Source organism: Nannospalax galili, unplaced genomic scaffold (assembly GCF_000622305.1).
Source record: "Nannospalax galili isolate Female #2095 unplaced genomic scaffold, S.galili_v1.0 scaffold3450, whole genome shotgun sequence".
NCBI lineage: Eukaryota > Metazoa > Chordata > Mammalia > Rodentia > Spalacidae > Nannospalax > Nannospalax galili.
The window spans coordinates 67797-85017 of NW_008328096.1; the positions used below are offsets into that span (position 1 = coordinate 67797).

Genomic DNA, 17221 nt, shown 5'->3' on the forward strand with positions numbered 1-17221 from the left:
GAGGGAGGGAGGGAGGGAGGGAGGGAGAGAGCGAGTGAAATGTTTTCATTTACTGCTTATATTTTCATGAGTTTTTATCTAGGGTGATATAGAATCCTTTATTGTAGCCAAAGAATTCCATGAGTTATTGGTTAGAGTTTAGTGTAGACAGTTCAAGAAAAAGACATGTTTAACGCTATCAAAAAATAAATTTGTCATGTTCAGACAAACCAAGGACAGACATCAGTCTTGATCTAAACATTCATTTTACAACGTAAGTGGATCTGTTCAGGTGCCTACATCATCCAAGGCAAGACTGGTATACCTGAACTTATTTTCCAAAAGAGAACATGAGCTTCCACCCTTCATGTAAGCCTATTAATATAGAGATTACTACTAAACGAACTTTAAGTCTTTTCTAAAAATTATTTTTGATTTATTTATTCTTATTTTAGGTGTGTAAGTGTTATGCCTGCATGTGTATAAGTGCACCCGTGCTGTGCAGTGCCCATGGGGACAGAAGAGGGCATCGAATCTCCTGGAACTGGAGTTATGGATGGTTGTTAGCTACCATGTGGGTGCTGGGATTTGAACCTGGGTCATGTGCAATCCTCTGCAAGAGCACTAAGCACTGAGCCATCTCTCCAGCCCCAAAGCATATTTCTTAAATAGTATCAATGTCTGAGGTCAGTGAGATGGCTCAGGGGGCAAAGCACCTGCTGCCAAGCAAGCTTGATCTCCTGAGTTCGATCCCTGGGACTCACACAGTAGGAGAGGACCAACTCCCACAACTCCCACAAGTTGTTGTCTGACCTCCACAAGTGCACTGTGGTATGTGCACATGCGCATTCACACACACACATACACACACACACACAATAAATGTGTCAACTTCTGCAGGAGAGGCCAGACACAGTGTTCGAGAGTGCGGTGGCACGCAGGCACACTCAGGAGGGCTGAAGTGCCCAGGGACAGAAGCATACCCTTCCTGCACAGCCTCTGGGGCTGCCGCCTACACTGTCCCTAAGTCATCTTTGCTTCTGACTGTCCCCTTGTGGGCAGTGTAAATGAAATCTACTGTCTTTTCTAGCGAAGGGTTAAATGAGACAAAGTTCCATCTTTAAAGAAATCTGTATAAATCCACCTGGTAAAATTCCCTCCACAGCCGGCACCTTTCTAAGCTTCAAGGTTGTGCTCAAGGCTGCAGCCTGCTCCGGGGAACCGCCTTTTGCTTATCAGCTCCATTTGTTGTTTCTCTTTTAGCTAACCTCATAAGAGTGTGAGGTCAGTGAAGCACAGGGTCCCTTTGTGTTAGGGACAGCAAACTGGGGGGCCCTCGCTGAGTGAACTTGTTTGCTAGATTTAGAGCAACTTTGCACCCTTCTGCAAAACTTTTTGCTTTGACAAAGTACTTTGGACTGTGTGGTCATTTTCTTGGGACCCCAGAAGCATTTCTGACACCCTGAATCCGATACTCGAGCCATCATGAAATACATCTCTGATGGGACAGTTAGGGAGGGATCCAGGCTTCTGAGCAGGGCTGGGGATGGGGAGGGAGGGAAGGAGGGCAAAGGATGTTTCAATGCATGAAGCAACTCTAGAAAGTTCCTTTCCTGAAAGTTCCCTCTGGCCAGTACGGTGAATAGAAGGTAGCATCACTAGTTTCTGGCAGATTAGCCCTAGGGAAAGGTCCAGCAGTAAGGACGTGTGTAACCGCAGCCCTGCACAGGGCACTGGGCATTGTGAACAGAGGAACAGGGGACTTTCACAGCATCAAGTGCAGAGGTGGAGGGAGGGGAAATCCAGACATGGAAGCTGACGTCTCCCTGGCATATCTGGGAAATCCCTGGCTAGCTTCAAAGGGTGGAATGTGGCTACACTCGAGTCTACTGTCAAGACTGAGAACTGACGAGTCATGTTCAGACTTTACATGAGCTGATGGAGGGCTGGAGGGTCCACAATAAGGGGTTCGTTCTAAGGCTAACCTCGCACGGTACACTCATCTACCTCCCTGTGTGTCTCCTTGTCCCCCTCCTCCCCTCTCCTCCCCCATCATTTTTTGGTGCTGGAGATGGAACCCAAGACCTTGTATATGCTACGTAAGCACACGCACTCTCGGCTGTACCCCTAACTTGGATATGGCTTGGCTATCAGTGAATCTATGGCAGTCTGGCTGGCCACATTTTGAATCACCAAGGCACTGAAAGCTCATGTGTGATGCTGGCCAGGCTGGTTCGGGAGGGGGCTTCAGGAGTAAAGACACACAGGTCATTAGAGACGGTGGAGCAGGTCCCTGCAGGCCCACCTTGACTGCCTCCTTCTAGAACAAATTTCTCCTGCAGTTCTCACTGGCATGACCCATGTCCCCACTATATCAGGCAGAGGACTGTAAAGACCCTTGAGCGGGAAGGAGGCACACCATCTGCACCAGGAAGTCCCCCCACCCCACCCACAGCTCACTTAAGCTTCCATGTCCTTAGATTGCTCCAGCCTCTCATTTATGTGTTTGCTGTTGTTTGGGTTTTTGTGATTTTACAGTGTCTCCCCATAGCCCCAGCTGGCCTGGAACTCACTACATAGACCAGGCTGGCCTTGATCTAACAGAGATCCACCTGCCTCTGCCTCCCGTGTGCTGGGATTAAACGGTGTACCATCATGCCCGGCCTTCATTGGTTCTTCTTCTAATTAAAACAATTATATTTATTGATTTATATTTTTCATGCATATGAGTATTTTGCCTGCATGTAGTTAAGTGCACCCGTGTCGTGCAATGCCTACCGAGGTCAGAAGATGGTGTCAGCCCAGCCCCCCTGAAACTGGAGTTACACACAGTTGTTAGCTGCCACGTGGGTGCTGGGAACCAAGCCCTGGTCTTCTACAAGAGCAGCCAGTGCTCTTAACCACTGAGCATCTCTCCAGCCCCTCCTCCTCCTGGTTCTTAAACCTCCCATCTCTGCTGTCCATAGAACAGACATCTGCATCAGGACAGAAACAGAGCCAGGGGAGTGTTCGGAGAGGGAGGACGCCTGCCGTACTTTCTGCTGGAGCCCGACTCTGTCGGGAGCAGGAGACCGTGAGAAGGCAGAGGTGGTCTTCCTGATTGCTGGGCCAAGGGCAGCATCGGGGTAAGCGGCTGCTCTGAAGGAAGGACCTGGGTTTTACGATGTAGACATGGTCACTGCGTGTGGATGGTACTGGAACGCAGGGAAGCCACAGAATCCCCAAAGCACGTTCAGTGTAAGGAAAGAAGGGATAAGGCAGGGAGAGCATGTGATGCCACTGTGGGAAGCCAGGGGCTGAGCCCCGGGGTGACTGTGTGACATCGCTGACATCACCCTGCTGGTCCAGGATAGCATCTGTGGTTAGGGAGGAGATGTGACAAAGAAAACCCACGCTCAGAGGGATCGTAGCTCCTAAAAGTAGTAGGAATACAGTGTGCCGACAGCCTCAGAGGAGTGCTGAAGGCCCCTAGGTGCTGGAAAGTCCGGCAGACTGACATCACCCTGCTGGTCCAGGATAGCATCTGTGGTTAGGGAGGAGACGTGACAAAGAAAACCCACGCTCAGAGGGATCGTAGCTCCTAAAAGTAGTAGGAATACAGTGTGCCGACAGCCTCAGAGGAGTGCTGAAGGCCCCTAGGTGCTGGAAAGTCCGGCAGCTCTGTGCTGCCGTGCTCCACCAGAGAGGCCCTGCTGCGAGGGGACGGGCTCTGTCAGTTGATGGCGCTAAAGTACGGCATCTGCTAGTCATGTGTGTTTGGCTAGGTGGTGGTGCACATCTGTAATCATGGCACTTGGGAGGTGGAGGCAGGAGGATTGTGATTTTGAGGCCAGCCTGGTCTACATAGCAAGATCCTGCCTCAAAACACCAAAAGGAAGAAAAATAAGAGGCATCCATGTTTGAGTCCTGCTGGGTGTACGCAAGAGTGACAGCAGCTGAGGTGAGGCGCCAGTCACTGAAATCGGAGCTGGGAAGGGCCTGTGGCCTGCCTGGCTCTCAACTGCCAATCCTGGCTTCAGCACTCAGTCAATCCAGTCAGATCAGTGAACAAATGAACAGACCAGTGGGTTCCTGAGCTCAGGTTTTATGTTGAAGGACAAAGGATTTCCCAGGTTGGGGTGATAAGGGTTAGACTTTTCTAAGAGTGCACTCTCAAGCATTCTTCCCACTCTGGTTGGTTCTGAGAACCGTGGTGTGGCTGCCTGTTCTACTTAGGCAGGCAGTGAATGTTAACGGACTGCACTCTGACCCCACCTCCACTTCACACGCCCATCTCCTGCCTCCAGGGATCTTCCTCCTAAGCCTATGTCAGACTGTGTCCTCTTTATAGCTCACCCTTCTCTTTTTCTATTTTTAAGCAAATATATACTGAAGGAAGGGCCTGGGTTTTATGATGTAGACATGATCACTGATGATGTAGACATGGTCATATGATTTCTAAAGGTTTTATGTCTTATGATGTTGGGTAAAAATCTAGAATTATCACCAGGCGTGGTGGCGCACACCTTTAATCCCAGCACTTGGGAGGCAGAGGCAGGCGTATCTTTGTGAGTTCAAGGCCAGCCTAGTCTACATAGTGAGTTCCAGGACAGCTGGGGCTACAAGGAGACCCTGTCTCAAAAAGACAAAAAAAAATCTAGAATTATCAAAAGAAAATATTCAAATTTTAGAAATAGAAAAAAAAATCCTAAAAGCTCATGTGGAGTCTCAAGAGAACCTGAGTAACCAAAAATCTTAAAGAAGAAGAGTGTGTGTGGACTCACACTTCTTCGTTTCAAACATAGCATAAAGCTACATTCATCAAAACAACATGAAACTAGCAGAGAAACATAAAGACAGACCAGTGGAATTGAGCAGAGCCCAAAATAAACATGTATAGGAGTGTGCAATAGGGGAAGGTGGGTCTGCTCAGCAGGTGGTGCTGGGGACCTGGATCCCCACACATTGAGCAGTGAATCCCTTACTTTACACCACATACAAGAATCAATCCAACCTAGATAAAAGAACCAGATAAGACAAGTGTGGTCCATGGCAATTCCGTGACTAGAGCTAGCAACAGCATACTGTGTCTTTGAAAACTGCCAAGATGGTAGACCTTCAAGTGTTCTCACCACCAAAACAGTCATAAGCATATGAGATGAGGCATATGCTAATTAGCTCAACTTAGCTATGCCACAAGGTCTACAAGTTTCAAATGAGCATGCTGCACCTAATGAATATGTATCAGTTAAAGACATCAAATTAATCTGGTTATGAAGTCGGCGAAAAACCTGAGTAGTCAGAAAAGATGGGCCTGGTGAGATGGCTCAGCTGGTAGACGTGCCTCCCACTGGTGCTGATGATCTGAGTTTGGTCCTCAGAACTCACTCTGTGGAAAGAGAGAACTGACTCCTGAAAGTTGTCCTTTGATCTCTACAAGTACACCATGGTACACACATGCCCCCACACAAATAAAACGTAACTTAAAAAATCTAAGCTAGGCATGGTGGCATACACCTTTACCCCCAGCGTTTGAGAGGCAGAGGACGCGGATCTCTGTGAGATCGAGGCCAGCCTGGTCTAGTGCATTCCATTGTCAACAAGGCATATGAAAAGACACTCAGCACATCACTCATGATTAGACAAGTGTGGACTCCAGTCACACTGAGGTAGCTCCTCACACCCACCAGGAAGGTCGCTGTAAACCAAACCAACGACAGGTGCTGTGGAGAAACTGGATCACTTGCACTGAATCTGCGAACGTGCAACTCTGGGCTTCGCTGCTCCCTCAGTTCCCTAGAAGCACAAATCTTGGACCTGTATTATGATTGCAGGAACCCCAGTCCCTGACCCCACCCCTCCAGGAGGTGGGTCCTGGGAATGCCCCTGCTCCCTGGGTCTTGCCCTGGGCTACAGCAGTGGCCAGTGGGCAAAGACTCTGGTTGGATATGGTTTGCAACATTCAGTGCTTGGATCGTTCAGGCTTTGAATTTACGTGTTCCATGCTGGGGGATTAATGGCTCATAGTATATGATTCCATTCATAGGAGATGCTCAGAATGGGGAAATCTATAGAGACAGAGGCTGGAGTAGTGGTTGCTCAGTGCTGGTGAGGACAGGGGTGATACCTAAAGAGTATCTTTTCCCCCTTGAGATTCTAAAATGTGCTAAGAGTGTGGTAGTGCTTGCATGCATGTGCGAATATATTAAACATCATTGGGTTGGCTGGGTGTGGTGGCACACGTCTTTAATCCCAGCACTCCGGAGACATAGGCAGGCAGATCTCTGCAAATTCTAGGCCAGCCAGGGCTACATACTGAGACCCTGTCTCAAACAAACAAATCATTGAACTGTACACTTTAAGTGGAAAAATTGACTGGAATATGAATTGTCTCTTAACAAAGCTATCAGAAAGGACATTTAACAAGTGTAAAGTTGTAACGTTACAGAAGCTCCAAATGTCTTACCCAGAACAGGGAAATCTACAGAGGCAGAGTGTGAGCTTGCTGTGGTGTAAGTGGAAACCAGCCAATGGGAAGCTAGTGAGAGGCAGCATCACTTGGTCGCAGAAGGACCTGCTGTACCTGGATCGCCTTGGCCCTGAGCCTCAACAACAGAAGGAGAAGGAATGGAAGAGATCCTTGATCTAGGTCTGAGACGATGACCTGTTACAGAAGGACCTGCTGTACCTGGATCGCCTTGGCCCTGAGCCTCAACAACAGGAGAAGGAATGGAAGAGATCCTTGATCTAGGTCTGAGACGATGACCTGTTGGACTTGGAGGGAACAGAGTCAAGGTGATGAAGGGTCTTCCTCATTCTGACCCGTGTCCTGGGAAGATCTTGAATGGGCCCGACAGGAAGGACATGGCTTCCTAAGGTGGACCTAGGTTTAGAGCTGCTGGATCCCATCAGTGGGCAGTCAGTGGAGCCACCAGAGCAGAGATTCCAGAAACATCCCAGCTGGCCACTGGATAAAAACAAAGCAATGGGAATGCCCCAGGTCTTGGGCTGGGTGTGGGGGTCAGCGTCTAGGTTGCACGGAAGACTTAGAGAATGAGGAAGAGCTAAACTCTAAGCGAGGGAGGGTGTGCTAGTCTTCTGGGCCACCATAACAAAGTGCCATAGGCTGGGAGGCTTAAACAACAGAAATTCATTTCTTCACAGTTCTGGGGGATTGAAGTCCAGGAGGCACAGGCAGGGTAGATTTCCTAGTGAGGCTCCTCCCCTCCACTTGTGAACTGTCTACACTGTCCTCATGTGGCGTCTTCCCTAATGCTCTTGGCATAGTTTTCTCATCCTGTAAGGACACCAGTCCCAGTGGGTTATAGCCTCACTTTCTTCAGCCTTAATTACCTTTGTAAAGGAACCAATCTCCAAGTCGGTCACTCTGGGTCTTAGGCACATCATACTCTCTGAATGTGAGTGGAGAGGGATGGGAGCCTGGTTCAGGCCACATGAGAGGGAGCGCTCCTGGAATCCCACGATCTGTAGACAGCCCGGCTGTGCTTCTGGGTGGAGCGTGACCTCAGGAGGATTTCTGTGTCTTGGCACTGTTGATATCTTTGGCTGAATGATTCTTTGTGATGGTGGTGGGAGGCAGAAGGCTGCCCTCTAGGGTGTTTAGCAGCATCTTGGCCCATGTCAACTAGATCCCAGTAGGACCCCGGCCCCCCCGCCGCCAAGCACTCCCATATAGCAACAAAAAATGTCCACAGATATTGCCAAATACCCCACTTGTGCAAAAGTCACCCCCCGCCCCATTGCTTTTGCTTTAAGTGCAGAGCGTCTAGTTTAAGCAGGAATACAGCATGGAAGGCCAGGTTGGCCCACACTGCCATCGTCAGCTGAGCCCTATGTGAGCTCTGGGAGTTGCTGTGTGCCCGTCCCTGGCCCCTCTTTGACTGGACTCAGACTTTCACGCTGTCTGTGGACACCCGGCTCTTTTCTCAGATGTGTCAGGGTTTGGGCCTGACCTTGGGTGGATAGTCTGGGATTCTCTGGGAACCACACAGCCTGCCTGGCCTCCTGGGAGCTGACCTGGCCTCACTGCACTGCTAACTGTGCACAGGATAAGGTACTCTGACTTCATGGACTTGCTCTGCCTCCCAAGTCCCCACGCAAGGCCTCCTGCTTAGCTTCGGAGGGCCACCTCAGGGTCACCGTTCTTGTGCAGGGCAGTAGTAATAATTGCCAAAGAATTTACCCAGCAGTGAACACTCCTCCCCCCAGCCCCTTGGACAGCTCTGTCCTCTCCCTATTAATAGAAGATCTGACTTTGGTCATTTACAAAGGCATGACTTTCTAGCTGACTAAAGGAGGTTATCTATTAGAATGAAAACTATATAAATAAAGAAAATGTTTAAAAACTTAGAAATGTCTGTGCAAACAGCTCTCACCTCAAGGGCATAAGAGACAGTTTATTCTTGAGCCATGGATGAGTGACCATGGCCCAGAACAGATTCAGGTTGTCCAGAAAGAAGCTCACTGTGGAAGGGGTTACAGGATCTTATTAGTTACAGAAGAAAATCATCAATCAAGGCCTTTTCCAAACACATGGTGGGGCCCACAGACAGGTTACAGCAGAGCAGGGAATGTCTCCTGTAGGTGTCAGGCACCCTCTGATGACATTGTCAGCTCTGGGATTGGTGGAGGCTCTACTGAGAACACATTTTAAAGGTCTTGATAGTCACAAGGCTGTTAGGTCAGACCCAGGACTGGGCAGTAAATGACTTTCAAAGAGAGTAAAAATAGTTCGAAATAATTTGGCTGTGGATCTGCACCATACCAACTCTCCACCATCTCTAAGTTCTATCTAGTCATTAGCCTTGTAGCCTCTTGCACACAGGTGCGGCTCCCCGCCCTCTTTACGGAAACAACAGTAAAGACAATTTCCACTAGGAAAGGGGAAGCCGCTTCCTCACTCAATCCAGGAGCAGGAGCCCCGGCCTGAGAAGGGAGGAAAACGTTGGGGAGGGTGGGCTGCTGTGTTCTGGGCTGCTTTGCATGGGACAGGAAATGAGAACAGAAGCGCGCCGCCTGCGGCCTGTGGAAGGATTTCTGGGGAACCACCTGCTTCTCCACAGAGAACTTTCCCCCACACACTGGAGGGCCAATGGGCTGCATGGACTCGGACGCATCATCTGTATCTGGCAGACTGAGATCCGCAGAAGGGCCAGGCAGTGCCAGGACTGGGTTGGAAGACTGCTCTGGTGGAAGGTCTCTCACATGGTTGCTAGGTTTTGTCAAGCAAGCGCCACATACAGGCAAAAAGCAATTTTAAATGAACAGAGTTTTGTTTTTGAGGGAGGACAGTTGTGTAAAACATTTGTAAATCTGTAATAAAACTGAGCGACTAAGAATACGTAAATATTTTCTCTAATAAAAAGACAAAACATGAGCCGGGTGGTGGCGCACGCCTGTAGTCCCAGCACTTGGGAGGCAGAGGCAGATGGATCTCTGTGAGTTCAAGGCCAGCCTGTCTACACAGTGAGTTCCAGGACAGCTGAGGCCACAGGGAGACCCTGTCTCAAAAAGACCGGAAAAAAAAAAAAGACAAAACATGAAATATGTTTTCATTTCTAAATCCAATCAGATAAGGAGAGCCAAAGCAGGAGATGAGTATTTGGGGCTGAGAAAATAGGGGTAAATACCAGGGGAAAACAGATGCCTAAAAGAATAAATGACAGCCTTGGGAAGGGCCGGTGGAATGGTTAATTTGCTCCCTATGAACAGTGAGATCGAGTCACTTCTAAAATGCTCTGGGGCTTCGTGCTGGTGTCTTAGTTCATTGTATGTTGCTATACCAGAATAGATGAGACTTAGTAATTTAAAAAGGAAAAAGGTTTGTCTTGGTTCGCAGTTCTGGAAGTCGCAAGTTCAAGATCATGGGGCTGGCAGACCCTCAGACTGCTTCAGTTCATGTGAGAAATGGAAGGGCAGGTGCGGAGAGGAAGAGACAAAGCGGGAAGTGCCGTTGCTTATAGCAGCCAGCATTGTGGGGACTAATCCAGTTCAGTGAAAGAACTCATGCATTAGAAAGGCACTAACTCCCTCTAATGATCCAAGGATCTCTTAAAGGTCCCGTTGCTTGATAAGGTTACAGTGGACAGCCCCAGAGGCTGCATGTGCCTGTAATCCCAGCACTAGGGAGGTGCAGGCAGGAGGATCAGGAGTCGAAAGTCAGCCTTGGCTACAGTGAGTTTGAAGTCAATCTGGGCTACATGAGACCCTGTCTCAAAAAAACAATTTTTTTTCAACAGCAGTTCTGGAGGAGACAAACTGTTAACAGGTGGTTGTAGAAAAGGAGGGCACGATAGCCCCTAAGCATCTAGCAGACCCGAGGGCCATGCTACACTATGTTAGATGTAACTACATTAACTGGCTGTTGATGTGAACCGAGTGAATGCCTGACCAAGGAGAAGTCACTACGCTGGGGACAGATGCTGGAGGGAACCTGGACCTGTGGGTCCTCAGAATAGCTGAAGTCCCAGAACCAGTGGTCTGAATCGATGAAGAAAAGAGGGAGAACACAGTGTATTGATATCCGACTAAGTATTGTTCTAGAAGGCTGGGAGGTCAACTGGTAAAGAGCAGAGATCCAGGACAGGATGGGGCCTCAGCAAATCACTCATTTCACCAGAGTAACAGGCAGAAAGTCGGAGTGCCCTGCTAAGAGGAGGTGAGGCGGCGCTGTTTCCTTTAAGGAAGAGGAGAGGAGTGAGTGGAAGCTCAGGAGCCCAGAGGAGCATCCAGGCTGAGCTTTAACCGAAGGCTCTGCAGGGAGGCTCTGATCAGAGCAGGTAGAGATATTAGGAGCGAGGTGGGAGGGACAGCTTGAGAGTGCAGACAGATGGTTAAGTCAGGCTCCGCCTAGAGCCGCAAGATGCAGGTGTGCCCAGGGATTACAGGTGGTCGGGACGCTGCTCTCAGAGGGCAGAGCGTGCCCATCGGCGATGTCCTTGCTGAAGTCGGTGGTGAGGGTTTCTGAAGCTATGTAGAGTTGAACGTGGAGGGTGAGAGGTTTGGGGCAGTCACAGGAGAAAGGGTTAATTAACTAATGCAGCTGAATAGTCTGCTGCCTCTCAGTATCCACCTGCTTTCACAGGGCTCTGCTCCCAGCTACCTTCTAAGTCCTGCCTGTGGCTGTCGGCAGGACACTCAAGGCTTTGCAGTGTCACAACAGCCAGTGTTCCATCCTAGGCCCGGGGTGGGAGTAGGATGGGGTGGGTGCTGAGGCAGGAGGACTGTGAGTTTGAGGCCATCCTAGGCACATAGTGGGACTCTCAGAAGGCAAAACAAAACAAAATGACCTACACCACAAAGAGTCTTACCTTAGCGTTTTCATGGTGTTTCCTCAGAGACAGCCAGCATCTGGGAGTAGAGAAGTCGGAAGTAGAAGGGGACAGCTTTTGGGGGGAGTGAGTCACGCCTGTGCTCACGGACATTCTGGACACTCGGAGCCTGAAAAGTGTTGATGATTGGGTGCCACACCTGCTGCAGTGAGGGCTGCCCAAAGACCACAGCAGTGCCCAGCAGAGGAGGCTGGAACAGGCCTGACATCACAGCTGGGCACAGGTCACTACCCCACATGTCAGGAATTCTGACATTCTGGGGAGCACACTGGACCTGACTCCCTGCAGCTGTGTGGGATGGGCATTTAAAACTGTTTAGTTACCCAGGAAAGCATTCCCCAGATCACTGAAGACCTTCGAGCACTTACATTGTGCATCAGTTTAATCATATCACACGCAATTCTGTGTGGAGCTCTCCGTGATAATGTGAAAGATCCTGAAGGCAGGAACAGCATGGTGTCTCCAGCATAGCACTGATAAAAAGTAGAGACAGAGAAACAAGTCCAAAGTAGTTGCTCTAAGGCCGGCAACCAAAACACCGAAAGGTAAGATCGCCCTCTAGGGGAATCTCTGGGGCTAAAGTGAGGGAAAAGGCTGATTCGTAATCTGTGCAAAGCCCTAGGTTAGATCCCTAGTACTAAAAAAGAAAGAAAAGAAACTTAGAAAATAGAAATATCTAAAGTATTGAAAAGGTATTCATATAGGTCAATAAGGGGCTGGAGAGATGGCTCAGCGGTTAAGAGCTCTGGCTGCTCTTGTAGAGGACCCGGGTTCAGTTCCCAGCACCCAGATAGTGGCTAGCAACCACCTGTAACTCTAGTTCCAGGGGATCAGACACTCTCTTCTGACCTCCACGGGCATTGCATGACACACGTGCACCTACGCATATGCAGGCAAAACACTCATACACATAACATAAAAATAAAGTATTCAAACAGGTCAGTATTCACAATAAATATAATTGGAGTGCAGCAAAGCTAGTGTCATACACTCACGGACCATTACATCTTCCTGAACACACAGCTAGGCTACATTTCAGCACCCTGCCCCTTGGGGGGGCCGTCCTTTACTGTTTGTTGTTGGGCTGTGAGCAGAGCCAGCCTGCAGCCTCCAGTGCAAAGCAGCAGGAACAGGAACGCCTTCCCAGGCTCTCTCTTGTAATGCTGGAAGTAAAGTCTTTCAATCATGGAAGGCAGGTTGGAGCAAGAAGGCTCTCATGTAGCCTAGGCTGGCCTGAACTGGCCATGTAGCAGAGGCTGGCCTTGAACTCCTGGTCATCCTGCCTCTATCTCCCTAGCGCTGGGATTATAGGCATGCACCACCATGCCTGGCTCATGAGGCATTTTCTGGAGAGGAGCTGCAGTGGGACCAGCCTGCCTTGGACTGCACATGTGTAAGCAATAAGTCTGTGTTCTGTTAAACCACTGAGGCTTCAGGGTTTGTTTTAGAAGCAAGTCTTTCGCTCTGACTAATACAGTGCATGAGTTGAACGCCAGTGAGAAGAGAGGTCATCAGTCTGAATCAGAAACAAAATCTATCTTTGGACATTTATGAGGGTGACATCTAGTGCTTAAGTACATAGATAGCAATAACACAGGATGGAGAAAGTTAAAGCAGGCGAACAACAACAAAGAAAGCAGCTGCCTTAATATCGTAGGGGACAGAACTCAAGACAGAAAGACTGTCGGGGTAACTGGGAAATCCCAATTGACCAAAACTGTAATAATTCCAGAAAGTAAGTACCTATCAACCTAAATGAGCACAGGAAAAAATTGATTTTACAAACAGACACAAGTTAAAATGTTAGAAATTTAAGTAAATCAACCTTAGTTATTTACAACAGGCCCAAAACAAGGAGAGATACGACAGAACAGCAACGCATTGCATGTAGTACAGCGTGCAGATGCATTGGTCTGCATCCCACAAACACTAATCACATGCCAAGCCATAGCACAGAGCTCAATAAAGTTCAAAGAAGAGACATCGCAGCAGCAAGGTTCTTGAGTTCTCGCATCATGTAGTTAAGTTATAAGTTAGTTAAGAACAAAAATATATCAAAAAATAACTCTAACTGGATATGGTGGCCCACACCATTAATCCCAGCACTCAGGAGGCAGAGGCATGAAGATCTCTGTGAGTTCGAGTCCAGCCTGGTCTACATAGTGAGTTCCAGGCCAGCCAAGGCTACACAGGCGCACGCACACACACACGGCTCCTATTTTTTAATTTTTTTTTTTTTAAAGACAGGGTCTTCCTGTAGCTCCAGCTGGCCTGGAACTCGCTATGTAGACCAGGCTGGACTCGAACTCACAGAGATCCACCTGCCTCTGCTCCCAAGTGCTGGGATTAAAGGCGTGTGCCACCACACCCGGTGATTTTTTAAAGAAAGAATACAGATGTATCAAATGCACTGGTACACTGGTACATTCCAAGAGCATGGATGTATCGGGTACACTGGTACACTGGTACAGTCCAAGAACACGGATGTATCGGGTGCACTGGTACAGTCCAATGGCAGCAGGCTGGGCAGTAATAAGACACCTGTAGCTCATCTTTTTACATTCGTTTTCATCTTCTGATATTTTTGACATATTTGAGATGTTGGCCCAGGCTGTTCTCAAAGTTTCACAATCTTCCTGTCTCAGCCTGTTCGGTGCTGAGGTTACAGGTGTGGGCCACTAACCCACCTAAAATCCTGTCAGAACAAAACAACCCCACTCAATTTTTCCTGACCACAGAGGCCATGGTGTTTCTCAGGAGTTCCAACACTCACCCATCTCATGCGGTGTCCCAGGCTGTGGCTCCGGCCTCCCTGGAGAAGAGACAACGGCAGTGAGGGCAGGACCCGGCCATGATGAGACTTGGTCATCCACACCCAGCATCGACGGAGAGCTCATTGTGCCGGCACTGCTCCGGATACTGGGGAACAGAAAGAGAAGCAGCTGAGGTTAGGGTCCCTTACGCTGTGCACTCCTGTCCTTTACTGGCTCTAATCTGCAGTCAGAAGCTGTGGGCTGCTCCCCTCAGAGCAGGAGCCACTTACATCTGGAGGAAAGGACACCGGGGTGGGGGAGGTTGTACCAGATGAGCCACGCAGGCTGCCCACGAACCACCCTGGGTGAATCTCACTCAGATCAGGATGAAACGCAGGAATGTGTATTTGCTGAAGAGCCAATAAATTGAATTGATGTAGATTATTTTTAAAAGTTAATTTGGCGGGGCTGGAGAGATGGCTCAGCGGTTAAGAACACTGAATGTTCTTGCAGAAGACCTAGGTTCGAATCCCAGCACCCACATGGCAGCTAACAACTGTCCGTAATTCCAATTCCAGGGGATCTAACAGCCTCTTCTGTCCTCCGCGGGCATTGCATAACATGGGTGCACTTACCTACATGCAGGCAATACATGCATACACATAAAAATATAAAAATAATAATTTTTAAAAGTTAATTTGACACATATCTGCATACTCATGGGCTATGTATAGTATGATCAGATTTGTGCATATTTATGGGCTACAGTGTGATCACATTGGTGCATACTTATGGACTATGTATGGTGTGATCACATTGGTACATACTTATGGGCTATGGTGTGATCACATCTGTGCATACTCATGGGCTATGTATGATATGATCACATCTGGATAGACAGTGCTTGGTATCATTCATAGTGCTAAGCCCTTCCAGTACCACCTGTTGACAGGGCTCACCAAGAGGCAAAAGCCAGGGGGCTGTGCCCACATGGCCAGCCTCTGGGGACCAGAGTGGGACATACAGGGCAAATGCAGACCATCAGCACCCTCTGCCCGCTCACAACAGTCCAGAGAAGCTCCCTGAAGCTCTTCCTCAGAGGGAGGTCTCCAGCAATTACACATTCTTCCTTCCAGGGTGAAATTGTTTTTTTGTTGTTGTTGTTCTTTTTGAGACAAGTTCTCCCTGTAGCTGCAGCTGGCCTGGATTCGCCAATGGAGACCAAGCTGGCTTCGAATTCACAGAGATCTGCCTGCTTCTGCCTCCCAAGTGCTGGGATTAAAGGTGTGCGCCACCACGCCCAGCTGAAATAATATTTTTTAAATGACTTACAGATTTAAAGGTTTTTTCACTCTACGGTGTATCCAATGCTTTCCTTTAAATTTTTCTTAGTAATATTTATTTCAATTTTTTACCTCAAATTTGTCCATGGGAACTCAGTGGGAAAGTAAGGTTCCCTATATCACAGACTGGACAGAGGCTCTGTTCCAGTCCAGGTGTTTGGTACTGAGGCTTTCCTTCTTCCTCAGAAAGCGAGGAGGAGGGGGCACTGAGATATCATGTCTCAGAAAACCAGATGGAGAGCGATTGAAGAGGGGCATCCAATGTTTACCTCTGCCAAGAGAAAGGGGGGAGGGGGAGGGGGAGGGGGAGGGGGGAGGAGGAGACCCATGAGCCAGGGTCCCCCCTCCTCCAAAGCAGAGGCTTCCTCCACTTTTCCACCCAAACTCTTTACTTCTTTACTCAGCAACAGAACTGTCAACTGAAAGTACTGCTCTGATTGGCTGCTTACAGCAAGGGTCTCCCCCTAACCTAGACTCTTTTTACCTCTATCTTGCTCTTACCACACAGACACTGTTAAAGCCCCCGGGGCAATGGCCCTCCAAGTGGTCTTGGGACTCCACATCATGATAACCTTCCTGAGCCCCCAAGAAACATGGGCCATCAAGGGTAAGTGCCAGGGTCATCTGGGGGTAGAAGGGAACTTAGGGAGACAGCACATGGAAGACTTTCCTCTCTGCCTGTGGTTCATGGCCAACTCCCTCCACCTGTCACATCCACGTGGACCTAAGTACAGGTGTAGCTCAGTTTGGCTGAGCCAGGCCTGCTCTGAGCATTTTTTACTTAGAGTCCTTGTCCTTTCTTTTATCTGAGACCCAGATCCCCCCTCTCCCCGACACTGCACAGCACCCTGACTCCTCTTCCACTTCCTGGCCTGCAACATGCCATTCTAGTCCAGCTCCTCTGTGGCATCTATCACCTGTCTGGACCTGCGCTCCTGGTATGCATGTGCATGCCACAGACTTGGATTTCCTTAGCCTGCATCATGCCAGGCACATGGTAGTCCCTTGGCATTCAACAAATAACTGAAAAGTTCTAAAGGGTCTGGGCAGTTGAAACATGGCCCGTGGTTTCCAGGAAACCAAACATTGCACTATGGAGTGAGACCCATTCAATCATCACTTTTAGATGATGTTGGGACATGAACTTGAACTCCTGACTTTGTCAGTGTACCTCATTTTGGGTCCCCCCCCCACCCCATGTGTGTGTTTGTGAGACAATTTAATGCAGCCCAGGCTGGCTTTGAGCTATGTAGCCCAGGCTGGCCTTAAGCTTCTGGTCCTCCTGCCCCAACTTCCAGAGTGTTGGGATTACAGGTGTGCCACTGCCCCTGGCTTCTGAGCTGCCCTCTCTTTTCCCCAGTCTCTGGACCCCGGATCTCAATTCATTCTCCTGCCTGTCAGCGGCTATTGTCCCTCACTCCGCCCTACACTGCCTGTCCTGCTTTGTTTCTCCATTGCTGTGACAAAACACTCTGACCACTACCAACCTGGGGAGGAAAGGGTTTACTTGGCTTACATCTCCTGGGTCACAGTTCATCTGGGAGCCCAAGGTAGGAAATCAGGGCAGGAACCCAGAGGCAGGAGCTAGCGCACAGGCCATGGAGGAATGTTGCTTACTGGGCTGCTCCCCTGGCCCTTGCCCAGCTTGCTCTCTTATCCAACACAGGCCTACCTGCTCAGGGATGGCACTACCCACAGTGAGCTGGGCCCTCCTACATCACTCAACAATCAAGAAAATACCCCACAGATATGGCCACAGGCCAGTCTAATGGAGGAAATTCCCCAATTGAGGCTCCCTCAACCCAGGTGTATCAAG

General features: G+C 49.1%; 1 protein-coding gene across 1 annotated transcript in view; it reads left to right on the forward strand.

Moving 5' to 3' along the window:
- Positions 1–15932: 15932 nt before the first annotated feature.
- Positions 15933–17221, forward strand: part of LOC103748487 (HLA class II histocompatibility antigen, DO alpha chain) — a 3988-nt gene continuing 2699 nt past the window's right edge. Inside the window, exon 1 of the mRNA XM_017802327.2 lies at positions 15933–16012. Coding sequence (XP_017657816.1) covers positions 15937–16012 — 76 coding nt within the window. The 5' untranslated portion in view covers positions 15933–15936. The remainder of the gene's footprint in view (positions 16013–17221) is intronic.